The sequence below is a fragment of the Manis javanica genome, chromosome 6, assembly GCF_040802235.1.
Source record: "Manis javanica isolate MJ-LG chromosome 6, MJ_LKY, whole genome shotgun sequence".
NCBI lineage: Eukaryota > Metazoa > Chordata > Mammalia > Pholidota > Manidae > Manis > Manis javanica.
Genome location: NC_133161.1, coordinates 75,143,109 through 75,171,091, shown reverse-complemented (window position 1 = coordinate 75,171,091; position 27,983 = coordinate 75,143,109). Strand labels below are relative to the sequence as shown.

Sequence of the window (27,983 nt, the reverse complement as noted above, 5' to 3'; positions counted from 1 at the left end):
CAGAGGTAAAACTGATTGTATACCTTCACCACTATCATGGTTCTTTTGTGTCCCTGAGTGCATAACACATGAAAACCTATAATGCCATTTCTAATTGAAGTCACTTTTGAGTAGGGGTTTTTCTATTTGCTTCTAGTTTACTCCAGGTTTTGGCCTTCTATTTGTCACTGTGTTTTTTCTTTTGAAAAAACGATAACACCCATCAGGGCTGCAGCTGTCTAGTTGTGTAAGGCATTGTTGAATGGTTGCTCCTGCAGGGTGAAGTCCAGCCCGACATCTGCCCAGTCAATGTCATTTTCCCTGTCTGGCTGGCTGGCACCCACCTGGAGGAAGGAAAAAGCCTTTTTTTCCCCTAGTTTTCACAAAAGTCTAGTGTGGGATAGTATACCTCCCTGTTTGGCCAGCTGATGCTCTCCCTTCTCTGAGGTTAGACTCAGACATGCGGATATTGGGAGTTACCACCCAGCTGAGCTCAAGCATAGATTGCATTAAGCTGCAAACTGTGCTTTTAAGCCCATGTCCTGCCTCTCCTTTTTCTTATCCCTGAAGGGATGTATTTTTAGCTCCAGATGGTGGAGCTACTGTGATTAACAACCTTTCAATCATTACCTTTGGTATGATGATGAGTCAATACCAGAATTAAAGCTGGAAAATATTTTTAAAATGTTTAATGAGTACATATATACAAAAGCTGTCATCCATTAACATGGGGAAAACATACAAAAATAAAAGGTCTATGAGTTTAATAAAAGTCTTCTTAGAATATAAGAAACACACCAGCAGTGAAGTTCAATCTAACTTTATGTAGAACAGTTTGGACCCGTTAATAGGAATACAGTTACACAATGCACCTATTTCCATCCATTCCAAACTCATTCTTTCCACCTGAAATAACCCGGAGGAGTCATCTGTAGATGGCCAAACTTGTTTGATGGTTTGGGGAGGGAAGAGTGTTGGGAGGCATCAAGGGAGGAATTTGGCTTATCTGGTCAGCAAGAAAACCCTTGTAGTTGAGGCTGTAGTTCAGCCTGCAATGCACTGTTATGCCAAAACCACCAGGGGGCGCTCTTGACCTGCCTGGCTTCATGATGGCTTTTAATTAAATACCCAGATAAGGTATTTTTACTGAGTTATAAAAGTGGGGCCTTTTTACTCTAGGTAAGTATTTTTTTTTTTTTTACCTAGAAGTAGCACTTCCTATTTTTAGCGATGAACTGTGACCCAGTAAATCCTACCATCTTTTACAAAAAAACCTGGTTGACCCCAAAGGCTCTCTTATCTAGATCACCCTAGATGGTCCTTAATCTAATCAGCCAATTCTTTAGCCAAAGAGCACGTTCCAACCCTACAACCCTTCACTGTTTTGCCTGAGGGAGAGTGGGTGATAGTGACACTTTCCTTGCCTTTCCCACTGACCTCTAGGGTCAGCACCACACTCCACAGCTCTGCTCCTCTTTCAGAGTTTTTGTATCCTTACTTGAGTGGATCAAGGATAAATGAATGGTGCACAGGTTCTGTATATCTTGAAAAGCAAAACCTATCAGAGTATGATGAAAGCAACACCCTCATCCAGTAACAATGATATTGACAAGGTCACTTGAGAAATAATTTATATCAAATGTTGTTAGAAGTTCTTTAATTTTGGAAGCCCAATTCTTGGCAAGTATTCTAAGGAAATAATTTAAAACATGGAAAAATGTTATAAATGCTAAGATAATCTCTGAACTTTTACTTACTTTAGTAAAAAAATGGATATAACCTCTGTGGTTAATTAGCGTAGCGACTAAATAAATGCTCATTTGATGTAATAACATGCAGCCACTAATTAAATACATACACCAGGTGAACAAACCCAGTTCACCAGGTGAACCAGAGAGCAAAGCCACTGATACACGAAGTGAAAAAGGATTTAAATAGAATATCCAGCATAGATACATTACTAGTTTCAGAAAGTTTTATAAAAAAGTATCCTGGATTGTGGGTAATGTTTTAATATATTTTAATCATTGTGTATAATGTCATCTAGAATATATGATGATCAAAGTAAAAAAAAAAAGAAATGGCCTTTGCAGAGCAGGCAGAAAAATGTCAAACCCAAAGCCTTTTGGTTATTTTGGTATGTGGGAAGATCATGCATAAGGCTTCTTTCAGCTCCACTCATGAGCCAGGAAGGCTGATCCTGCAGGAGGTCGTCTTAGAAATGGCAGTGTCAGCACAGAAAACAGACACAACTGTTGTGTATTCCAGCAAGGATTTGAGAGAGAACCAAGTCGCAGATTATAAGTACTGTTCACACCTCTCTGCCCTAAGACTTACCATAATTCTCTCTCATCTGTGCATCAAACTTACATTTTCATTGCTTATTTAATTTCACCACTTGAAATTATAATAAGCTATGACAAAGTGTAAAAGCAACTTTTTTATACTCAAATTCACTTTATTGGTGAATAATATTGAATAATATTTGGAATATGCTATTTACAAAGTATACCACAATACCTAAATAATACCAAACCTAATATAGTGCAATAATAAATTTACAAAATTTATTTAGCTTGTTAACTAGAATTCTGGCTTATTTGAGCTTTTTCAGAAAGAACTTTTATCACCCCTTCCCTGCTTATTGTACATTGAGAAAACCCAGGTGAATATCTGTCAGTTTGAACTCAATCTTTCCTATGTCTGTTCATTGTACAGGAAAGATCTTATGACAACTGTACAGATTTGAATATATCCAACTCATGGTTATTTCAAATCTATTGTGGTATTTTTGTTGTGTTATAAAACAGTTCCCCACAGTACACATCCATATTGGTAAAAGCAAAATCAAAGAGCACATTCAGTTACCAAATTCACTATGGCAATATTTATGATCACCTTCACTTCCCGAAAACCAAAGAACAAAAAAGATCTCATTCCTTTTACTTCATTTGGCCCATTCTATAGACACACCTAATAAGGTTGTTTCAGTGGCAAACACCTTACTATTTTTCTCTTTCATTCTACTTAGTCCTCGAGCCAGAGAAGGAAGTTGCGTGTACTTCCTCTGGCTTTTGCAAGACGTTAGGTCATGCATGTTGTCCACAATAAAGAAGCTTCTCAGTGTGAAACCACTAAGCCACCTCAACTATGCTGCCTCCGGGAAAAGGAGAGGCAGGCGCCTGCACTGATTCATCACTAACCTGACATAAAAAGGAGTTTTCTTCCAATCTGTCAATTTCTCAAGTTAGACAACATTTCCTTTTGCATTCACAAACTTCAGGTGACAATGGGAGAAAAATGTTTTCTTAACTGATCCTATTTATTCATCTCTAAACATCTAATAATGTATAGTTCAGAAGTCGGAGTGAATTGAATTTCACCTTAAATATCTGTTTTTCCATTCAATGCTGATTTTGAGTTCCTTTCCCAGCCCTGGCGGATCCGTGTAAGGGTTTTGTCTATACAGGGCAGGATGAGGATCAACTTGATCACCAGCACAGTGCAAGGGATGATGAGCGCTAACACGTAGGCTGAAGGCAGGTGCCACTTGAGGTTCAAGGGATTGAGGAATTTCTTCCCGCCATACACCAGGGTGTGGGCTGTGCATAAAATCAGGGTCAAATAACCCAGTTTGGACTATAGGCAAGAAACAAAAATATGTATATTAATCCTATTTACATTTTAAATGAAACACTCTAAGTCAGTGAAAGATATTTATAAACAACCACAGATCTTTGAAGCCTATAATATTTAGAAGACTGCAAAGTACTGAAGAAAGCATTAACCCTCCTTCAGGACGATAAATATTTCATTTTATGAACACCGTGCTTGTAAGTGACATGATGGTTTCATCTTAACCTGGCTGGCTGGGAAAGTTTCCCAGGAGTAAGTTCTCTAGAGTTACAGTAATGTACCCTGGCGTGTTCCCCAATGGTAAACCTCTTTCCTTTGATACCTTTTCTGGAGGCCACGGATGAGTAAGATACAGTATGTCTTCAAAAAATACTACATCAGTCTATGTTACGGACTAAAAGCAGATGCTAGCTAATTCTATTGCAATAAAGAACAATAAGCAAACTTCACTTTTGTTTGTTTTGACCTAAATTCTACAGCTAATGTTTATTTCTGTCTTACTGTCTTGAATAAAGGTGTTAACAAGAGAAAATATTGACCGCATTTGGTCTCTTACAGAAACTGCAAGAATTTTGAAATTCAAATAGCTCTATAAAAATTCAAATCTAGTTTCAATTACCAATGGTCTATTCTATTATACTGATTTTCAATGAGCAGGCACGGGAACCATCTGGAGGGCTTGTTAAAACAAACTGCTGGCCCACAGCTCCAAACTGTCTGATTCATTAGGTTTGGTGGGGCCTGGGGATTTGTGTATCTAGTAAGATCCCAGGTAAGGCTGGTCCTGTTCATCCGGGTGCCACCTTTGGAAGACCACTGGTTTATAAGAGTAGTTACTAACTGCCTTTAATGAGGTGTCTGGTGGTTGACATGTGGAAAAAACAGGTTTTTCCTGTACAGACCAGCACTGAGTCTGGTATGATGGCAGTCTAGCATATTTTGCTTCAAAGGTTTTAGACTTTATTTCAATATATGCCTTTCCTTATCACTGTGTCCATATTCTAAGGTTCATTTTCAGAAGGAGTAATTTTGTCTGTGGGTGTCCCTTCCCCTTGCTCCTCATGCATCTCCCCACGTGAAGTATAATAGTCGTCGGTGCTTTTCACCTTGTCCTCGGCTATGGAAGTAGTCAGGGTCCTGGCAAGGATGCCCTGCAGGAAATCAAACCACTATAGAATCTTCCTTTTGGTGCTAGAGCTTAGCCCTTTCTAAATTTGAACTTGTTTTAGTTGTTATTTTTATGAGACTGCTAGGTAAGTGGTGGAGTATAGTGGACATGTATGCATGGTATGAGAGAAAAATGAGGATATTTGTAAAACTAGATTGATTTTGCGAGATGAAGTAGGTTAAATCTCGAAGTCCTTACCTGGATAAATCGGAACTCTCTCCAGTTGACCGTGTTGCTAACCGATGGCAAGGAAGTGATTCCCAAGAGTACAAACAGGAAAAACCCAAGGATTCCCAAAGCTATATATGCATCATTCATCCAGGCAGTAGTGGTACTAAATGGGTTTTCTTTCTTGGACCTTGCCTAAGAAAAATTATAAGTAATTTTTTTAAATTACTTTTTTTTTTAAACAAACTGCCCAAACTTTTAAGGGGACTGAAAAATACCTCTACGTGGTTTATTTGCTTAAGTCAAATTGTATGCTTCTTAATAATCACTCAAAAAATAACTGTAGAGAAAAATACACTTAGAAATTATATTTTTTTGGTAGAAAAAGTATTTAGTTCTGCTGGGACCTTATTATAATAGTTGACTCCAGGAGTTGTATAAGGAGTTTTATTGACCTTATAAATCCTAAAACAAAGTAAACATTTACTTAAACCTTCACCAGATGGCTTATCATTCCCAAGCAAAACTTGTTTTTAAACGATCACATTGGCATTCTGTTTTTCTACTTTACATGCTGATTATTTACACACACAAAGTCTGGATTCTTTCATGTTTGTTATGCTGTAATATCACGTCAAGCCTGTCACACCACAGACTGAGGAAATCAAACCCCTATAATGTGACTCTTAACCAAGAACCTCCCATATATTTGCTAGGGAAGTACTGTAGAGAAATTCACAGTCACCTTAAATGAGTTACTGACTGATGAACTTTGAGACTGCGTAAGATTGACCAACACCAGGTATTTCCAAACTAGACTAATGAATAGGACTTCCTCTGGGACTGCTTTAAAATTCCCTAAGCTTATTCTCTCTGAATTTTTCGACTAGGCAGAAAACAGTACATGGCATTTACTCAGAATTGTTTGTTTTTCTAGTTATTAAGGACAACTCAAACATTAATGGAGTTATAAGCACCCTTTTGTGAATTTGTTTACATTTCTGTGACACATTTCAACAGCCCCTTTACTTATAAGGTGGTTGATTCTGACTTCTAAAAGGAAGTAGCATACATACAAATAGAAGCTTGACAACACATTGGTTTACATTTGTTGATTGCCTCCCAAAGGAATTCAAGTAGGTATCATTAAATTTCCTGAGCGCCCAAATCTGTCAGTTTGTCAGTAACTCAGTGAAATCCTGGGAATATGGGGGTCTGGACCCAAGCGAAACTGGAAACCTAACTTTCATTCTCATTAGTTGTATGAGATCTCAACTGAAGTCATTAAAAAAAAACAACAACAACTAAAAACAGACATGAGGTGTCTAATTCTAGTTTCTTTAAAAAATAAAGATGGTTAGAAGTGACTTTCTATACTTGTGAAATGGAAGATTCTTCTTTGGTTTAAAGACTAGGATAATACAAATGAGTAGAGACTTACCTGGGTAACGGTTATGTTTCCCAACCTCCATCGTACGTAATAACGAATGGGAATCACAAGTGTGTAGAGCACGTGGAGGAAGGCAAATCCCAGTGCTACCAAGCCAAGCTGCTTTCTGCAAAGCATCCAATGGTCAAGCCAGTCTGGGAATCGGCGGTATTTCGTGCCTCGGTACAACTGCAGAATGGCGGCAGTAACACCGGGCAGGTAAACCAAGGCCAACAGTGTAAGTGCTGTTATTGGAAAGATATGATTTGGAATGGAAATAGCCATGCGAAATGTGCTGTCTTTCTTTTCATAAACATAAGGATAAATTACGTCTCTTATAACACAGTAGAAAAAGAGGAATACACACAGAACAGCAGACAAATATAAGGGAAACCTCCACATTGGAAATAGTTGCAGGGGGTAGTTTTCAATTTCATTGGCTGCCAGGAGGGATCCTCGATCCAGCGGAGTTAGCCCAAGAGTACGAACAATGTCCATCACTCTCTCCTTGGCTTTGCTGTCATTTCCGCAGACAAACACCTGGTTAAACGTAATTGATTTTGGATTTATTCTTTAATGATTATTTTGAAGGTCTGTATTAGCACTGTGCAGAACAATGACATGCAGCAGTGAACTGCTTTTCAAACAAGGATGTAGGATCAACATGGTATTTAAACTTGCTCATCTATGCTGGACAGTTAAGAACTAGGGTTTTAAGTAAAGAGCGGTTTAGGCACAACACACTGATATGACACTTGGTTCTCCACGGTGTGAACGGCCTCAATCTTCCTTCGGTACTCATGGGTACCTCATACTAATGGATTGCTTCTAATCTCAGTGAATAAATGGAACCGGTTTCATACAAGGTAATGGGAGTGGAATGGATAACCAACAACAATTTACCTGTGTTTTTCCCTCACACTGACAAGAAGTCAGAGACTGAGACCACTGGGTTCCATCAAACTAAAAACTAAAGGCGCTGACAGGATAGAAATCACAACTGACTATCCTATCTGGTCAAACCCAAGAAAATTATTCATGGTGCATATTAGAATGAAATGTTCAGTCGGTCTTAAATTTTAGAATCTCTGAGGTAAGTGCACAGTAAGGCATTCACTTTTTAAAGACTGCGTGTAAATTCATCGTTTAATCTTACCTGCCGACTTGCATCCAGTGCTCCAGACTGGAGAGCCCAGGCTGAGACAGTGTTAAATGCTTTCACTACCCGGGCTCCCGGCACCAACTGAGCAAGGTACTCTGCATTTGATTCTGGATACTGATTGATTTTGAGGTTGTTGCTGACGTCAACCAGTATTTTCCCACTGAGAACCTCAGTTAGTTTGGTGAGAAAATCATAATGCTCCCTGTGGATTGCTATGATTATGATGTCAGATTTCTGGGCTGCTTCATAATAGCTCAAGACCTCTGCACCATTGGGCAACAGACTGGACATCCAGGGCTTTCGACTTCCATAAACAATGGGATAACCACATTGGAGCATTTTAAGTCCCAGTGATCTTCCAAAATCTCCAGTTCCAAAAATACATATGGCCTCTTGCTTTTCTAAAGAATTCACAGTAAGAGGAAGTGCATCTGTAGAAGTTTTCTCCATAACTGAAAGGTAATAACACAAATAACCAACAAAATATGAATGTCCGGGCATGGGAAAAGTAATGAGAATTATATCCAAGAAATAGTGATCTACTCACATTGTTCCAATCTTCTAATGAATTATCTCAAGCCTACTCCTCACAGAATTTGGAAGGAGTGAAAACGATCATATGTATTCTCATATGTATCATATTTAACAAAATCATTGTGAAAAACCTCTTCTGTTGGGTAAAAAGATGCAATGAAAAACCAAAACAGTTTTAACTATGGGATGTGTTTCTGTGATGTTGCATTTATTGCACACTTATGGTTCTAAAAGTTCTCAGAGCAAAATCTAACAAAGAATGCACTAATGAGAAAATATAGACCAATTCACTTACATTTAGTAATATAAAAATCCCCAATAAAACATTAGCAAACAGAATCCAGCAGCTTGTTAAGAGAAATTACCTGTTGATCGATGGGGATTCTTCTAGGAATGCAAAGATAAGTTTGGTAACTTCAGTTTTAGAAACTGTATTAACATAACTTACCATACAAAAATATTTAAGGAGAAAAATTGAGTCATATTTATGTATGCTAAGTAGACATGTTAAAATTTGTGTTTATTCTTGATTAATAATAAAAAAGGAACAGAGGATATTTCCTCAGCATACAATGTATATCTTTCAACCTCAAATCTAGTATCATGTTTAAAAGAGAATTACTAGAAATATTCCCAACAGAGTCATAAACCAGACAAATATACCTGCTATGACCACTTTAGTTATTGTTGTTTGGAAATTCTAGCTAACACAACTGGACCAGAGAAAGAAATACAGAGGTATAGATCTTCAAAAGGGGTTGCAGATGATCAAATTATAGTCTTGGAAAACTCAAGAAAGTCAACTAAAAAAGTTCCATCCTATAAAAACAATTCAATATCTTGTCTGGTAACAAACTAGCTTGAAGATTTTATAGAAGAAAGGGCTGCCTACTTATGGCTGCAACAAAATAGAGAAAATACAAAATAGAGAAAAAAATAGAGAAAGTTAGGAATAAACGTAACAATATGATAAGATATGTACAAGAAGTACAAGAAGAAAAATTTTAAATTCCCCTAAGCTTCAGAGAAGAAGATATATATATAAATGAAAATGTACAGTATGTTCCTGGATGGGAAGGCTCAAGTTTATAAACATGTCAGTTTTCCCTAATTTAATGTATAAATTCTGAAAGGTGGGGTATTAAATGGGGGGCTAGTCATTATTAAATACTAAAGTATAAGGCTGAAATAATGAAATAATATGGCACTATCCCAGAACAGTGGAATAGAATTAAAAAAATACAGAAATGGACCTAACACACATGATAAAGATGACATCTTAAGTTGATGAGAAAATGACGGTTTATTGAGTAGTTAGCATTGGGACGGCTAAATAGCCAATTGGAAGAAAAAATGGAACCTATGCCTTGCACTTCACCACAAAGTAAGTTGAAAATATATTAAAGATTTAAAAAACTTGAAATGGGACTTTATCAGAACTAGAAGAAGCTATGGAGAATTCTTTTATAGCCTTAGAGGGGGAAAGGCCCTTTCCTATACCACAAATCCCTGACACTCTTAAAGAAAAAAGGGATAAATGTGATTACACAGAGGTAAGTACTACCTACAAAGCAAAGACCATTGTAAGCAAAGTCAGAAGGTAACCAAACTGAAAACATATTTTTAACTCATACAAGCCAATAAAAAAAAAACAATTGCCTATTAGAAAATTGGACAAAGGTTATGAGCTGACAGTTTATCCTAAGGGAGTGTATATTTCAACATGGTAAAAGATTCTTAACCTGACCCAAAATAAAAGAAATTCAACTTAAAACTAAACTGAGATATTATAAACCATGTAGCTGAGATACTTGTTAAAAGTTGGTGAAATTTAAACTAAAAGTAAACCAAATGTTCTCTAAGTTTCTATTATCTAATGAGCTAATCTGGGTTATATCTATACTTTTGGAGGATATTATTTCTTCTTTCAGTACTGAATTTTTCTCAAAAATTCTTTTCTTCCAAACACTTAGCATTTAATTTCTGTTGGTGTTGTTAATCTCTGTTCAGTGAGGTATCCTCACTGCTAAGAAAAGCACTGACTTCCATGGACTAGATACTTCTTGGTAAACACTGTTGAGTGATACCAGAAGGGTGAATGGAGGAGTTGATGCACAGAGGTTTATTTCATGCCAGGAACAATGTGAGACACACAGTGAAAAGGAAGAGGAATGATTAAAGCGTAACCACTGGGGAAGAGAAAGAAGAGGAGAGAAGTGGGGGAGGATGCTGTAAGGACATCATTTCTTTTACCCAGATGGGTTTAAAGTTAAAATCAGTGCATTCAATATGGAATTTCAAATCAACATAATCACTCTTCAATTCCTGCATGGTGGATTTCATGCAGATTGTAGAGCATAGGAAGCTTGTACCTTTTTAATATGGGATTTCAGAAATTTCCCCTTTCCATTTTAGCCTATAGAAAAGTTGGATTTTTACCTAGTTAATTGGAAGGCGTGCACCTATATCATGAGCAGACCATTCAGAGCTTTGTGGATGTTCAGAAGTCATGGAACAAAGGGACAAGGAATGCAAGACTTTCCTATATTTCTAGTATAAAGTCTGAATAATCACATTATAAAGTCTGAATAATCACACTGAATCGTTTCTTTAACTAGCTGATGACTGATACCCTGTCCTGTGTCAGAGCAGGGCATGACCACATATGGAAGATGTGGAGATGATCAGGCTCTATCATACGGGAACACAACTGTGCCTTTGAAAAATTCTTAATACCACCTACAAATGCAAACTAGTTTAGCGACTTGCATTACGTAGGTTAGTTGCTAATCAATTAACAGCTTGTTGTTACCTATACACACTCTCAAACTGATGAATGATGCCTATCCTACTTTGTAGAAATACTCTGTGTGTTGAAAGAGTGTCAGTCTGGCTATCCCCTCATGGTGTCCTGGGATGAGATGGATAATTCTTAATTGACATGTTCTCACCTGGATTATCTTAATCATTGCAAAGAGAGAGTGGTTCCACTCTGTTTTGACCATTTGGCCACTACATTCATTTATCCTAATCTGCCATAAACTTATTTTTTAAATGAAGATATTGACTATACAGTACTATTTTTTGCTCCAGCTCTCACTAGCAGTGTGACCATGGGCAGGGTGACTCAGACTGTTTGTGTCTCAGTTTCTTTACTTTAAAATGAGAGACTGATAGTACCTACTTTACAGGCAATGTGAGGATCAGATGAATTAATGTATCTAAAAATGGTTCTTGTGATGTAGTAAGTAATCAATTGGCTATTAATTAATCTAATTAATCAATTATCTAATTAATGCAAACTTAAACTTCTGTAAATGAAAGGTTGATATGTTTTATAACTGTGACTATTGGAAATACATAAATTCTATCTGAAATACATTTAATAATTCTTAAGAAGCTTCTGCTTTCCTCACTTATTTCTTACAAGTAAAACCCTATATGAAATGGCTTTAGAGCATATGAATTATCAATGTCAAAACAACTCATGTGAATTTCTCTCATTTGTAATTCTTTCACATTTTATTTTAATATCTTCCTCTTAAAAATGCAGCTTGACCATCCAGTGTAGCATACTTGGGCTGTTACCCAACCATTAAAATTTATTTTCACTCTTAAACCTTTAGCGACATCACTAGGCAAATTGAAGATACAAAAACAGTAAGGAGATATTAAAATATCACTGGGTCTCTTAATAGAAAAAATACAGTTATTCCATTGAGTGCAGTTATTCCTTATCAAGTTATAGAAGTTCTAAGGTTGGTAATTATGCTGGCCGCATCTGGAGCTTTTCTTCAAATCCTCCTGGTTCTATTTCCAGTCCTTGGGCAGTAATTGAGCTCCGCTCAGCCTCCACTACCTAACAGACTCACTTTGGAGTCCCGTGACTTGTATTCCAGTTCTTGTCCTGGGGCTTCTCCAATACCTATGCCTGCTGAGCACTCAGATGTGGACAACCCATGGGGCCACCAGAGACCAGTGGGGACAGGATCCATGGATAAGTGCTGCCCTTTTCATCAGCTGGCACACTTCTGACACATTGTAGGGGACTCCTTAGAAAGGCCTAGTGGAATACAGAACCGCTCATCTACAGCAGGGGCCAACTTAACACGCTCTTGTCCTGACTTTCCCACGTTCCCCGGCTATGCCCCAGGACCCTTACTCCTGGTTCCTTGGAATCACTTCCCTAATAAACTATCTGCACACAAGCCTTTGTCATAGGTTCTGCTTGCAAATCAACCCAGATATGATATTTTTATTATTATTTCTCTTTGGGAAAAAAATGATCAGAGCTAAGATTACTATAACTGGGATGATGAAATAACATGTAAAAAATAGTAACTCTTTGGAAGAATTTTAAACTCTTGGAAAAGTATCCTAATAATAAGAATTCATAAAAATAACATGTATGCATACTCTAAACCACAAGGGAACTCAAGCTGAGGGTTCATTTTACAGTAACTACTATGTAAAGAAGGAACAATTTCAGACAATTTGTAACTCGAAATAGCTCCCATGTGTAAACATGGATTCATGGAGGTGTTAAGGTTTCTTGTACAAAGACTTAAAAAAAGTTTCCTAGTCCTATTTTACTCTTAGCTGTAGGATGGAAGGAATAAAGAAAATAAGAAAGGTGGTAAACAGGAAGTAGAGTTATTAAAGGAAAGATGGATTAAAATAGTTATTACATAATGTAGTGATCTCCTTTGCTTCCTTCAGTTCTTTACAAGCCTCAGGTATGTAACAGCAAACTTAACAAGAGAATCTCCTGGTTTGGAAATTTTCCAGGACCGGTTTTGCCTCTTGATGGAAGCATTTCCCAGAGAAGCTCCTTATGTTGAGGGCCAAGACAGGTAAAATGATCCCACAAGGATGTTTAAATAGATTAGAGATTGGCAATTAGTGATGCAGATTCAAAGGTGGCAAAGATGACTGGGAAGGCAGCCACCATTGAGGAGCTTGTGAGCATGCATGTGCGTGAGTGTGGGGTGTTGGGGTGCGTAACAGGGAGATCAGGTATGGGTCACGTAGAATCTTGCCCTTCATATCCCACTGTCTGCAGATCCCACGTGAGGCCTGGGGGACCTGTGGCAACATTTTTCTGGGATGTTCCCAACTAGGCATCTCAGGAAGATGTGAAGGTCATAGTAGCTAGTGCATTTCAACTTCTCTGCCCTCCCAGAGGTCAGAAATCAGAGAAGCCCAGGTCACTTCCAGCTTAAGAAGATTCTAGCATATTAAAAACATGGAAATGTCCAAAACGAGATTACAAAAACTGCATATTTTAAATATTTACACTTAACAGATCAAGCTCTCAACAAAAAGTCTTTTTATTTGGAATAACTACAGATTCACAGAAAGTTGTAAAGATAGTACGAGAGGGTCCTGTGCATCCTTCACCATTTCCACCAATGCTTAGATTTTGTTATATAGCTATAGTAGTGTCAAAACTGGAAAACTGACAGTACAATGCATGTGTGTAGTTCTGTGTCATTTTATCCCATGTGTAGATTCGTGTTTCCACCAACCAGGATACAGAACTATTCCGAAGCACAATCCTTTTATAGTCATACTTAGCCCCTGTCAGCCTCCCCTAACTGCTGGGAACCATTAATTTGTTCTCTAACTCTATACATTTGTCACTGTGCCACTGTTACATAAATGAAATCACTCAAAATGTAACCTTTACATATTGACTTTTTTCCACTTAGCATAATGCCCTTGAGATCCAGCCAAGTTGGTGCCTTTATCAATAGTTCCCTCCTTTTTATTGCTGAGTGGTAGTCCTTGGTATGGACTTCATTGGTTTATTTACTATCTGTAAGTCCTGATTGGTGAAAGTCTCTGTGTTCTGCCATTTTCTAATTGAGTTGTTTTTCAACTCTTGACTTTTTATATACTCTAGATGTGAGTCCTTTGTCAGATATGTAGTTTTCAAATTTTTCTCTGTAGCTATTTTTTCATTGTCCGAACAGGGTCATTTACAGAGAAAAAGTTTTTAATTTTAAGGAAATACAGTTTATTGGCTTTTTCTTTTATGGATTGTGCTTTTGATGTCATGTCTAAGAACTTTTCACCAAATCGTAGGTCCTGAATATTTTCTCCTCAAAGTTTTATAGTTTTAATTTTACATTTAAATCTATTACCCATTTTGACTTCATGTTTGTATAAAGTGTGAGGTTTAAGCCAAAGTTCATTATTATTATTATAATTTTTGGCCTATGAATATCTAATTACTTTCCTATTTTATGTTAAAAAGACCATCCTTCTTTCATTGAATTGCTTTTGTACCTCTGTCAAAAATTGGTTGTCTACACATATGTGGGTCTATTTCTGGATTCTCCATTTTGTTCCATTGAGCTATGTGTCTGCCGTCTGCCAATTCCATGTGGTTTTGATAACTATAGTAATATAGTGAGTCTTAAAGTTGGGTAGACTGATTATTCTCACCTTATTTTCCAAATTGTTTTAGATATTCTATTTCCTTTGCCTTTCAATCTAAGTTTTAGGATAATCTTGTCCATATCTATGAAAGTTCTATTTTTAAATGCTCATACTTCACAAATCAATGATTTTTAATATATTCCAGAAATACAATGCAACCTATTTATTTTGTTTAGGAGACAGTCATAGGCTGTATTAAAATATTAATTCATACTAAAGCATAATAGCAGTGCACATAGATCTGATAAATGGATACGAACTTCTTTCCATCCTAGCAATATATTTCCATATATGCCTCATATGGAGAATACATCGAAATAAAATGTTGCAGTCCTACTTGTATTAGCAGTCAGGAGCAAATTGACCTCTGTCTCCTCTGTATGCTTTGGTATAGATGCTATTCACCATTCCTCTTAGTAAAAATACCAAGGTTCCACAATCCCACCATGCTCTTTCTAAAAGGTGAACACCTTCTTGCTTCTCTCTTGGGAAATGGACCATTTGTTTCCCCTGATGTTTTCAAAGAATGAAGAGGAAAATATATAAAAACTTATGGATATAGGACCAATTGTTAAAGAAAAAGGAAAGAAAGTCTCCCTCTCTCTCTCTCTGGTGCAGATAGGCCTGAAAGGAAAAAGATAGGCCTTGTATATCTTTTATTCTGAGAAATCCACTGAAAATACAAATTAAGGTAACTTATTTTATGTAGAGATTTGAACTTAGTTACACACATTATTAAAGTCTTACTTGTTTCCTAGCTCATACAGTTTTACATACTGATACAAATTAAAAATGTAAGAGATGTTTCACATAAGAAAGGTTTGGAGGTAATAGTAAAAACAACTAAACCATCATCATCACAACACACAGTTTTGAGTAAAATGGTATGCAGGGAGCCATAATAAATCCGAAAGTAGCCAAAGACAGGTTTAGTTTGCAGGGGAATGGAAGGCAAGGGCACATGTGAGGTACAGACAGACAGACATCTCCCTGGCACTCTTTACAGTCTTTCAATCTATCATCAAAGCAGTTTCTTAGAATCACTATGGCTCACTCTCCAAAGGATTATGTGAGAAACCGGTGCTTTTCAAAACCCTGGTGTATATTAGAATCACATGCAAAGCTTTCACAAAATACTGATGGCCAGACTCTTGCAGAGTCTGAATCAATTGCTCTGGGGTAGAGCCTAGGCATTGTTTTGTTTTTTTAAAGCTCCCCCAGATGATTCTACTGTAGAGCCAAATTGTGTACCATTGCCTGTTAGCTTTCGGTTAGTGACCTGCTACATGGATTCTCGTCCCTGGTCGCACATTAAAATCAGGTGGGCAGCTATTAAATGCTAGGGCACCACTGAGATTCTGAATCACTTAGTCTAAGGTAAAGTCCAGACATCTGTGTTTAAAAATACCAAACCAACCCCACAAAACAATCAAGTCTAAGCAGCACCCAGGTCTGAGAGGCACTGGAAATAGAAAAAGATCAGAATATCTTTTTTGGAGAGGGACAGTGGGGAGGGGAAGGCCAGAGGGAGCACGTGGTATTGATGAGGTTATACAGGGGGTTGCAGAAACGTAGTGCACTTCATAATTTTTTCCCCTAAGTAATGATGGGCTGGGTCTGGAAGGCCAGAATTCCTATGGTTATGAAAACCAGGGGCAAGAAGGAGTGTTCAGGCCCCTCAAGGAAAGAGTGAAGGGGAGCCAGCCTGGAGACCAGGAGTCAGACTGCAGGCAGGCTTTGCTTGGCAACTCCCTCAAGGAAATCCTGAAGAACTCTCTTTCATAAGCCACAAAGTTAGTTCGATTAAATCCATCCACAAATCTACTCTGGGATGGTTTAGCAGCAACCCTCACATAGCACCATACAAAATCTCATCATTTGGATGAAATCATTATTAAAGACACTCTGCCCCTTTCTCCATCTGAGAATTCAGCTTTGAATTCTAAAATGATTGTTCACACAAGATTTTGAATTCCTCTGGTGGGTATAGTATCCCCACTAGATACCCCACCCCTCCACTGGTCTACCACACAAACTCAGCGACCTGGCTTGGCGCCTCTCCAGGGAGTTAGAATACAAACAACAGTTGTAAAGTTTATAAGATGGGACAAGATTTTTTTATTTTAACTTGATGCCTGCCAACAGATTTTTAAGTTCTTTCTTCTGTTCTATTCCCTCTGAATTTCAACTTGAAAGCCCTAAATGACATGATAACATATTTTTAATAAACTGAAGCCCATCAACAAAACATTTCCTTTCCTAAAGAAGGGAGTTTTGCCCCTGTGCCAGTCTTGTTGTGGTTCAGGGCATTTGTTTCAATATATCCCAGGGACAACTAGAAAGCAAAAAATATTTTCAAAAATTTAAAAACCTTACACTAACACATGAACTCACCCAATTTATTCATCTTGCTCTTTTGTATTTAGTGAGATCAAAGCTCTTTAGAGAAAGCAAGCATGTTCACACTTAAGCGCATATTCTTTTACTGACAGGTATATATTATTGTACAAAACTAGAAGACCTTAAAATGACCACTGATTACAGTTTACTAAAAATTTAATGTGCCCATAATCAATGGATTTTTCTACTGTTGTCTTTTTGGAAGGCAGCTATGCTCACCACTATACCACCAACGCAACTGCTCTACTGTTGTCTTTTTGACAATTCAATCTTCAGTCTACAAATGTTATTTGAAAATACGATATTTCTTATTTTAGCCTTGCAGTTAGAAGTAGCTCTGTTAGTAATAGCCACAGATTAATGGAAATCTATCATTTAAAGCAGTTAATGTAAATAAAGAAACCATTGCAGGTGGGTTGCTGAAAAACTGATTAATTTCTTGTTTTGTGAGAAAATGTTGTATATCTTACAGCAACAAATTTACTGATGATCAGTTTTTATGCTAGCTAATAGAATGACACAAAGAAAACAGTAATCTTGGACAGTATGAACAAGTCACAAGAGTGTAACTAAACATAAACTTTACAGTAATGATCTATGTGGATAAATACTTCCACATGAACTGTTAATGACCAGAATTAGCATGAGCTGCAACTGCAAGTATTCTGTTTGCAACATTTTACTACTACCCAAAGAATTACCAGAGAGCAAGGTAATGCAGAACTCTATTATCTATTTTAATTGTATAATTAAATAATTGTAAGAGGAAATTGTTTATTTTTAATTTCAGTTCATTGGTGAAAAATTCTAGTTTAATTAAAAGTCTTACTAATACATGTTTTCCTATTTAGATCCCAGCTGCATCTGTCAAGACAAATGAAGACTGTCTAATGATACCCCAGCTAGGAGTGTCATCATGTAGGTTCATTATGCATTGACTAGGCTGGTTATTCATTTGATTAAAGCCTGAGGCTCCTGACAACAAGGTCAGGGATTCATTCATGTCTGAGTTAATTTACCGTGACCTCTGTTCACATTCTAAATCTGAACAGGTTCTTACAAATCTGTGGTTCACCAAAGATTCAGCGTCAGGACCAGGACCTGGATTTCCACCATCAGAAAAAAAACCTCTCACTGAGTGGGGGGGCCATTTGTAGGGACCAAGGGCAGCTGCCCCAAGATGTGCCATTGTGACATGCAGATTGTTTTGAGCTGAAAGCCACACAAAAGTCTCAGAAATTTTGACCTCTAACCCCCACAACTGCAGAAAAAGAGTTCAGAAAGAGAGTTATCACCTTAGATAACAATATTATAATGTAAACTAGGTATGGTAGAGAGGGAGGGATATAGTTTGTTAAAATTCATCCATGCCATGCACTCTCCCCACCCCCCACTGTTTCTGTGTGGCCCATCATTTGTTTATGAAACATTTACTCTTTTCATGTTCCTGTGAATTGCTCCCCTTTTCCTTTGAAGTCTCAGATCCCACACCCCCTTCTCGGTTCAGGATGACATATACACTTCATTGTCCGTGTCTTGGGAAACCATGTCTATGGCTTCCCTGAACATATGTAATTAAACTTCGTTTTTTATCTCCTATTAAACTATCTTATGTCAATTTGATTCTCAGGCCAGCTAGAAGAACCTTGAGGGGTAGAGGAAATGTCTTCCTTCCCGCAGATTGTACATACTACGCGAGCATTTCTCTGTTGGATAATTTGGTGATTGCAGCAACCCACTCAGTATTTAGTTTCAGTCAGTAGGTTTTGCTTTTCTAGGGCTACCATTGTCAGAGATATTTAGAAAGTGATCTGACCATTTCAATTTGAATTAAGTTTGTTTACATCAGTTTCCTATGAATAGTCATTTATCTTCACATTGAGACCACTGAGAATTATCTAAATATGAACTGCCCCAATCATTTTGGAGATAGAGGAGGTTGCTGTGTATCTGATCCCACTCCTGATCCCTTCTGATGGGGAAAACTCCGTTCTGCTTCAAAGTGTCTCCTTACCATTTTAGAAATATCCTGGGGGGTGGTTCACACATTTTTATGAATATAGGCTCCCTCATCTTCTTTTTCTTCTATTTCTAATCTGGCTCTTGGAGGTAAGGACTCCCAAGGGCCACAGTGCCTCTAAGGTTTGCCAAAACCAGGTCAGTTTGAGCTGCAGGGCATAATCTGGCCTTGAGGCTGCTCCCTGTCTTATCTCAGGGATAAGTGCGTGTGAAACTCCCCTCCCCATCCTTGTGTTATACTTGAACATAAAATCTTGAGAACTATGCTTGTTGATAAGTATTTTTTGATCAACAGCTTCTTTTTATAATTCCTCAGCTTTTAATCTCAGCTCTTCAACTGGTGTGGCTGGAGGCCATATGGCCAGTTGAGAGCTTGAAATCAGCCATGGTAGGAGGTTTTGTACTCCCACATCCCCCATCCTTTTTATTTTTTCTCTGAGAGCTGTTTAACAGCACCCCATTTGTGCTTTCCCTGCCTTACACCTCTTTCACCCCAGGACTCTGGCATGGGACCACAGAAATGGGAAAATATACCTGGGATGGGATGACACATGTTTCCATTAAGTCCTGACTGCATTTTAGGCCTTAATCTCTTAACTCACAGACTTCCCTTCCCAGAGGCTCTTAGTTTCTTAGTGAAAACAGAACCCATGGGACTCTCTCCTACAACAGCAAAGGGCCAAGACCCTCTCCACTCAACACATGGAGTCAACACAAAGTGAGCTTTCAATCTGTTTTCTCTAGACTCTTGGTTCCTGCAGGGAGGACAGATACAGGATCTCTTTGTGTACCATCTTCCTCAAACACGTATCTTTTTCCCAGAGATGCTTCAAAAAAGCACAATTTGGGATCTCAGTCAAGGAAAACCAGGAGCAACTGGCACACTTTCATTATTAACTGCACTGAACCATTTACCAATCTGCTAATTGCTTTCGCTTCAGCCTCCTCTTATATCTTACCCCCCTATGTCGGGGCAACTGGATATAGAATGAAAAAATCATTTTAGTACATGGATACTAGAGAAGAAATAACTGGAAGTGTGTTCAGTTTTTTGGCATAAAAATCATTTGATATAACTTAGTTCTTTTGAACTTTTCAATACGCTTTGTGTTGTAAAGGAGTGCAGAGAGCATTAAGAGTCAGGAAAAAGAACTAATAAAACTTAGCTAAACCTTAACAGCAGACCATTCCGGAATAGTAAGAGATTCAATGTCTAAACTTAGAGAGAGACCAGATCAAAGGAAGAGAGAGCTAGAGGCCAGCCAAGGGCTATTTGAATCCTAGTTTACTAAATCCCCATGGTTTACAACCCTGATATCCACCCTGGCAGGGCCCTTGCTTATTTTTATACTGCTTCTCACTTTAGGTCCCTGTATCTTAAACCGGCTAATAACCTTTGTTAGGGAAAGAGTGAGTGCTGTTCAGGTGCTAATGCTGAGACTGCAGTATCATTCACTCACACAGCAGGAAGAAACAAACATTCCATGATTGGAATGGTCAAAGGAAAGTGGGGAAATGTAGAATCTAAGCATTAGTAAGATTAGTAAATTAGCATAAGCATAGCCATCTTAGAAACCTAGAAACCATTTTCTGAGAGTGTGACTCAGAGGAAAAAAAAAAAAAACAACAAAAAAAACCCTGGGCCTGGGTAAGGCCTTGAAAAACAAGTTAATCATGAGCACCGGGTGGTGGGCAGCTGTGACCCTTGGTCAGCTAACCTTGGTCAGTTAATCTTACATACCAAGCTTATCGTGCAGAACCTCCCTAACCATTGAGTAGTAGTCTTACCCTGCCCTTGCTTAACCCCAGGATATATGTCTTGCAAGAATAATGTATAGTTATAGAAAATTGCTATGAGTTAAGTGCTTTGAAATTGCTATATAAACCCTTGGCTCTGAGTGCTCGGGGTCCTTGTTGAGACCCGCTGCATCGGGCTGACTTGGACCCCAGCTAGCTGGCTGAATAAAGACTTTGCTTGAATTTACATCTCTATGCCTGTGTAGTTTGTTCTCTGGAGAAGCCTCGGAAGCCTGGACCCTAACAGTGTCTCATGCCATGCCTTCAAGTATTAAAGAAGGGCTAAAATGTTTTGTATAAGTTAAACTAATTAAAACCTTTAAAGATTCAATATTCTGATTTTTATGACCTCAGTTAAATGCCTGAATTACATTATATAACTCTTTAAAATAAATTACTCTTTAACATAAATTAGATTCCAAAGTATTATAATTATAAATTTATTATGAAACTTAGCCAGTATAGCAACATATAGGGTTACTAAAATTAAGGTTAATGAGAAGAAACATTGCAGTTCCTGCCATCTCTTCCTCTTTTAAAAAATAGTTATAATAATTTTCAGTTTTTTTTATGGACTATACAGTACAAAACAATCTCATACTTCTCTCCAAATGATTAGCTGAAATCTGGACACTTTGACCCTATTAACTAGTATAGTGCAGGGGGCATCCATGCTCATAACTGATTATGCCCACAATGGTCAGCATCTTGTGAAAATAATCATCAGTCATCAACAATGTCTTAGTAGGATTCCATGTTTTCAATAGATTTTTCTGAAATGCCTCTCTGTGCCAGGCACTGTGCTATGTGAGAGGGCTGAGGTCGTAAATTAGGCTTTCCTTTTCCTTCTTTCCTTCAGAACTTGCCCTCATGGGACCACAGTATCAGGGAGGATGCAGACACATAATAAAACTGCTACAATACAATCTGTGAGGATGGGAGCAGAGGAATGCAGAGTAGATCCCATGCCAGAAAAGGGGCACTAATCTGCCTGAGGAACAGGACAAGAAAGTTTTCCAAAGTCAGTGAAAAATTGCTTCAGCCACCATTTAACTTGGGCTCAACGCTATGTCCACACTCTGTGAAAACAGCAGGTACGGAAGAAACGTGCGTGATCAGCATGAATTATTAGTTGTCCACCCCTCCGACTCCCACCCTCCTGGTGTTGGTGCCATCTCCCCTGAAGACCTGAAAGGAGCCCCTGCCTCTGCTGGTAATGCCATTTTTTCCTTTTACTGTCTGGAGCTGAGGCAAAAAAGACTCTGTCGATTGTATTCTAATAACACTCTGAGAGATGTGCAGTATAGTTCTATTAAGTTACCTCTTAGCTTTCTTTTCATTCAGAATTATTGTTTGTAGTTTTTCAAAATCGCCTCTTGCAAGTGTTTTCCTTCCTTTTAAGAATGACAGTTGAACTTTACTTCAGCCCGATATTAGGACTGATCAATAATCTATATTTAAAAGAAACATATTTCTTTCAAAATAAGTTTTTGGAAACATGCAATTGACAAAGTACCATATGGTAAGACCTCTCCACGTGTGGCTGAATGAACTCTTCTAGAACATTGTGGAAAGCACTTAGATTAGATGTCCTGCTTAGTTAATCAGGGTGAAAATACTTCTTTTAGTAAATATTGCATTCTTTTTGTGATGACATATTTCTCAAAGATCATCTTCAAACAGGGCAAGTATTCTTTGTTCTTTTTTCCTTGATGATTTTGGGAGAACAAATTGTTTATGTATTATAGACCAAGTATGTTTTAATTATCCTGTAGTTATTTATTTAGTTTTATTCCTTCCAGGACTGACTTCTTCTCAACAAAAGAATAAGTGTAAATTCAAATCATTTTAGATTTGACCTAAAAGCCATTCAAACTGTCCTGAGTTCCATATAATGTGGAACTGCTCAGAAAGTTTTCCTAATTAGTGACCCATTCTCTTTGGATGTACAAAGAACAGGTGACTTCAGAGGCCTTGTCTTTGTCAATCTTATTTCTATTATTTCTGGCCTACCTACAACTTAAAAATAAAAAAATCCTACCCAGGAAATTCCATTATCTGCAGCCTGTCCTAGATTCTTAAAGTAGGGATTGTAGGTAGGATGTGGATGCTGACACTTAAAAAATGACTTTTTCCTTGGAGGACAATCCAGAGAAAACTAGCTACATGGTTACCCTGGCAAGTTTTCAAGACTGAAGGGCAATTGTGCTTTTTTTTTTTTTTTTTTTTTTTGCCAGAGGCTTATTAGCCTTCTTAAGATTTTAAAAGGAAATTGTTTTTAAATAGCAATAGACAAAAGATCCAAATGGCTTATAAAGAGAACTGGTTGCTGAGGATCATGAAACTGCATGGTGTTTCTGAGCATGCCAGCAGAATCAACAACTACACCAGAGACTTTACAAGGAGAATCTATATCCTTTTAATACTGTAATGATAGATGTAGTAGTGATCCTTCAGGAGACAGAGAAATTCAGAGTGACTTCTCAGGGTTTCTTCTATTTTGAGACTCCATGACAAATGAATCTATTTTTCTTAAAAGTGTTCAGAACAAGGCTCAAGGCCCAGGGTGTTTGGCTTATTAACCGTCTTATAAACATTCATTTGGTTACTTCTAACAATAGTTAGCAAACTGAAGCAAGAAGAAGTCTGAAAACTGTTCTCAAGGTAGGGGTCAGGCCTTGTTATACACTGACTTCCGAACCTCAAGTTGCAATGTAAACTTCAGCAGAACTATAAACTTTGCTGAAGGGAGAAAGTACTATGACCCAATTTCTCTATACACATGTACCATTTACTTTAAAACCTTGAAGCCTGATAAATAGGGAGTGCTTCATCCTGTTTTCTGGGTTGACAGTGTTTGCCATGCAGGTAGCATACATGCAGGTGAGTTTCATACCATAGTAAATCACAGCATTCTGAAAAACTCAGGGCCTTGTGAAAGGCCATATCTCAAAAAAGTTACTGCCTCAAATAAATGTGCCATTTTATAAAATTACACCTACTGTATCAGAAAAAATGTTCTTTCATGTGAGTGACATTTATATGATTGATATTTATAGGGACTAGGACATTCTCACATAGCAAGGCTGAAGAACAGTTTTGAAAGCCGAGAGTATTCTCTGAATGATACATGTGGTAGAGTCTCATATACTCTTGTGGGAAGACTCTCTCCACAGCTGGGTAGTTTCCATATAAAAATGAAACCTGCATTATCAGGAAGAAAGTAATTACTTGGCTATACTTATAACATTAATGAGATTTCCAATATATTTCTGCAAGCATGGATTTTCACCTGTTAGATTTGGACTCTGTGGATTATCTGGTCCAGTAGCATTTTATTTACATATGTGGAGACTGAGACCAAGGTGTTGAGCTTCTAGTTAGAAGTAGGAACAGAATTCTCCAACACCACCCTCCCTAGAGTGAAAACCAGTTCACTTTCCAGTACACCAGGCATCTTTTAAAGAAAGTTCCCAAATTACCATCCAGAGAATAAACTACCTTCTAGCTGCTTCTGGACACACAGGGAACCGAGACTTTATTTACTCTTCACTATACATTACATTTCAAACAATATTTCTCTGTAAAAGCAATCAGTAAACTAGTCAAGGAAATTTAAATCGAGATCAGTGATGGTTGCGCATCTCAGGGCAAATTTCAGCTTGTGGTCAAGACCTGACACTAAGGAGACTGCCAAAATCACGTTTTATCAGGTTCCCTTCTGTTGGGCGCCGCCAGATTGCTATTATCCAGAAAATTCAGAGAAGAGTTCAAACCCTCAAGTCCTCCTTTAGGCTTCTTTGCATCCTGGGGCAGAGATGAGCTATAAAACGGGAAGCTAGAAGCGTGCTGAACTGCTCAAGTAATCGCGCGCCACCTCTAGGTGGCTCCGGAGGAGGCCACGGGGACCGTGGGGACTTTGCCAGGGAGTCCCTTCCGAGGGCGAGCGGAGTTGGGCGATGAGGTCCTGGGAGCAGGGGCTCCAGGCGGGTTGAAGCAGGTAGGGGACGGGGGCCGCGTGGCGGAAGGGACGAGGCAAAAGCCAGCAGCGTGACCCACCTGCCGGCGAGGTGCCTCCCAGGCGGCTACGGTCTAGCGCAGCTGCAGCGGGGCGCGCGGGCCGGGCAGGGGCGGCGAGGCTTCTTCGCGCTCCGGCTCTGGGCTGCGGGCCACTGCTCTCCCGGGTATAAGAAGCCCGAGAGCGGAGGGAGGGACCGCTAGATTTCGCAAGAGAAGCGGTGAGGAAAGCGCTTCCAGGAAGAGTTCAAGCAGGGAACCCGGGGCAGCTGGAAGAACCAGAACTTCCTGGCTGCTGTGCCGCTGCTGCCGCTCATCTCCGGCCTCCGGGGGTTTTTAAGGGATTTCCCCGGAGCTGTAGGGATCTGTGCATCCCAGGCAGATTGAGGCTCGAGGGGCTGAGGAGGACCCCTTTTCTGAAGGACCCAGAGGGGCCTTTCTGAGTAGCTGAGAAAACCCCAACAGGTGTAGCCTTCTAGGCATGTTTCCTGTTGCCGTCTGATATAAAAGGTGGCGTCTTTCCCCTCTGCTGGGAAACCTTGGGTGCTTATGGGACTCATACCTTGGATAATCTTGAGTACAGGGGTTTTAATTTAGGTAGGCTAAACCGTTCAATGGACACAAGCCAAATGAAAGGGATGAGGAGGAAGATCCTTGATTGTTGATATATATCTGTGCCTACATAACTGCATAATAATATCTATCAATTGGACTGATACGTCTTTATAGGAGGAGCCTAAAAGCCACAACTACGGTGGTGTAAAATAAAACTAATCACAATGACTTACATAGGGTATAGGGACCAAGGGCAGGCTGCCCATAGAGGTGCCACTTTGACATGCAGATTATTTCGGAATTGAGAAAAATCAAGGCCCAAAAGACTCAGAAAGAAACTCTGACCTCCCACCCTCTACCTGCATAAAAAGAATTTAGATAGAGAACCTGGTCCAGGAATATTTAGATAACAGTATTACAATGTAAACTAGGTATGGTAGACAGGGAGGCTGTCTTAAAATTCCTCTCTGTGCCAGTACCCCTCCCATCCATTGTTAATATGTGGCCCATCAATCATTCGCTTACCAAACATTTACTCTTTGCATGTTCCTGGGAATTGCTCCCCTTTTCATTTGAAGTCTCAGACTCCTGCTCCCTCCTACTTGGTTCAGGATGACATATATACCTCATTGTCCCTGACTGTCTTGGGAATCCAGGTCTATGGCTTCCCCATTTTATTTTCTCCTATTAATCTGCCTCATGTTGATTTGATTCTTGGGCCAACTAGAGGAACCTCGAGGGGTGGAGGCAAAGCACCCCTGCACTCTCAGATTCCATAGTCTATAGAGTCCAGAGTCCTCCCTATCTGTCTCTCACTCAGCCATCTGGTCTTACGTTCCATGGCATGCTTGCCAGGGTCCACATTTCAGCCACAAAGAAGGCCTGTTCCCAGACTTTTAAGCCAACACCACTTTGCCTGGATTGCAGCTCTGCCCACAGCATCTTGTGGAGTCAGCTCAGACCCCACTGTTGCTGGGCGGTTGTGTCTAGGGAAGTCTCTCGCTGTGCACTAGGTGAAGCACTAGGAGAAACTTTAACTGGGATGGCAGAGGGTTCTTGACTCTGAATGAGAAAGAATTCTCAAACAAGTCAGATGAGTATAGTAGGTAAGGAAGGAATTCACTGAAGTGAGAATAGCAGGGATTGGCAGTGCCTTGCAGGAAGGGGCACTGGGAAAGGAAGGGGAAGGGCATTGAACTGCTTAGCATAGGGCAAATCCCTTGTCAACTCCTAAATATCCAACTCTGCCTGAATCTGCTCAGCTTTGGGACTAAGCCCCTACCACCCCGGGATTTGGGGGAGCTGTGGAGCATTGGATGGAGTGAGATTATGTTCTGAGAACTTCCCAAGAGCAAAGGAGATTTGTGGGCAGGCAACTAAAGAGCATGATCATACAGCTGCAGTTCTGCCCAGGTCACCCAGGTGACGGAACTTAAAAGCCCTAATCAGAGCTCTCAGTAGCCCCTCTCTATTTATCTGGAGTAGACCAGAGACAAAGTGAAGACTTGTGCTTATGTCTGGAAAATAGAATGAAATAACAAAGTAACAAAGACATATACCGCTGGAAGAGTGCAGAGATAAAACACAGTAAGTTTAGTAGTGAGAAGGCTTCATTTAAAAAGTACACACTTGAAGAAAGGCAAGTGCAGGCAACCTCAGAGAGGAGATGCATTTAAGGGTTTAGGATTCTGTCTTTTAAGGCTTTCAAGAATGGGGCAAAGGGTGGAGGGGGTGGTTTGGCATAGGTTTGAGTAGTGGTCTTATGATGTCTCTCTCTAGTTAGACATTATGTCATTACCCACTGTCAGTCCTCTAGATAATTCTGTAAGATAAACTTAACACAAGGAATTTATTGATCCTGTTCTTGTCTAGGATAATCGTTTCCCTCAAGTAGTGGGGACATATTATTTAGGACTGCTTGTCCTTCCCTAAGATAGGGTGGGTTATTGTCTGATTATCAAAGAATATGTTAGGAATCTTACCTCCAAACTTCCTGATTTTTTAAAACAGAATCTTAGCCTTAAGATGGAGTCCCTCCTGTTCTTACTATACTATTTTTATTTTGGCATTTTTCATCATAGGCAGGAAAAGTTAATCATGATGCTTGTCCCATGTCCTTGCCTTACTTTACCATGTATTGCAAGAAGTCATCACTGACCTGCTAGTTGCAATTAATTTTTTTCTTCCTCCATACAGTGTAGTTTATGCCTCTATTACAGCAGTTGGGACAATCTGCCTCTAAGAGAATTATTATTGTGTATCTATCTCCTGTCCTGGACTGCAAGTTCTGAGGTTTGACACTCTATTCTTTTCAGCCTGAACTTCACCACACCAATATAGTGCTTTGCATATAACAGGTACTCAATATTTGTTACACTCATTAATAAATCTGCCACTTACCATATTGCCTTTTGCAGAAAGTTCATCTGATAGTATTCTTTGGGCATGGAAGAACTTAAAAAGGCATTCACTGATTTTATTGCTCCAGTTGCCCCAGTTTGAAGACTGACAGGGTGAGAGAAAACTGTGTAACTATGAAAGAAGGCTTCCTTCTTGCTGTGTCCCTAGGAGACCTCATGGTTGGTCAGCACAGATTTGGTGACTTACCCTGATCTAACATCTGGTTTTAAGCCTTGTGGGCAAAGAAACTTGATTCTTAGCACATTGAAACTAAT

At 39.0% G+C, this 27,983-nt stretch overlaps 1 protein-coding gene and 1 long non-coding RNA gene across 2 annotated transcripts; one reads left to right on the top strand and one right to left on the bottom strand.

The window, feature by feature from the left end:
• Window positions 1-653: 653 nt before the first annotated feature.
• STEAP4 (STEAP4 metalloreductase) lies at window positions 654-24,927 on the bottom strand. The gene is made up of 5 exons (XM_073238877.1): window positions 24,796-24,927; window positions 7,537-7,994; window positions 6,393-6,920; window positions 4,982-5,146; window positions 654-3,618 (listed from the first exon to the last, which is right to left on the bottom strand). Exons 2-5 carry the CDS (start codon window positions 7,990-7,992, stop codon window positions 3,364-3,366), a joined length of 1,404 nt encoding a protein of 467 aa, XP_073094978.1. The 5' UTR covers window positions 7,993-7,994; window positions 24,796-24,927; the 3' UTR covers window positions 654-3,363.
• On the top strand, window positions 7,863-22,178 carry LOC140849922 (uncharacterized). The gene is made up of 3 exons (XR_012132323.1): window positions 7,863-8,001; window positions 12,865-12,929; window positions 17,772-22,178. It is a non-coding gene; the product is annotated as an uncharacterized lncRNA (long non-coding RNA).
• Window positions 24,928-27,983: the final 3,056 nt, after the last annotated feature.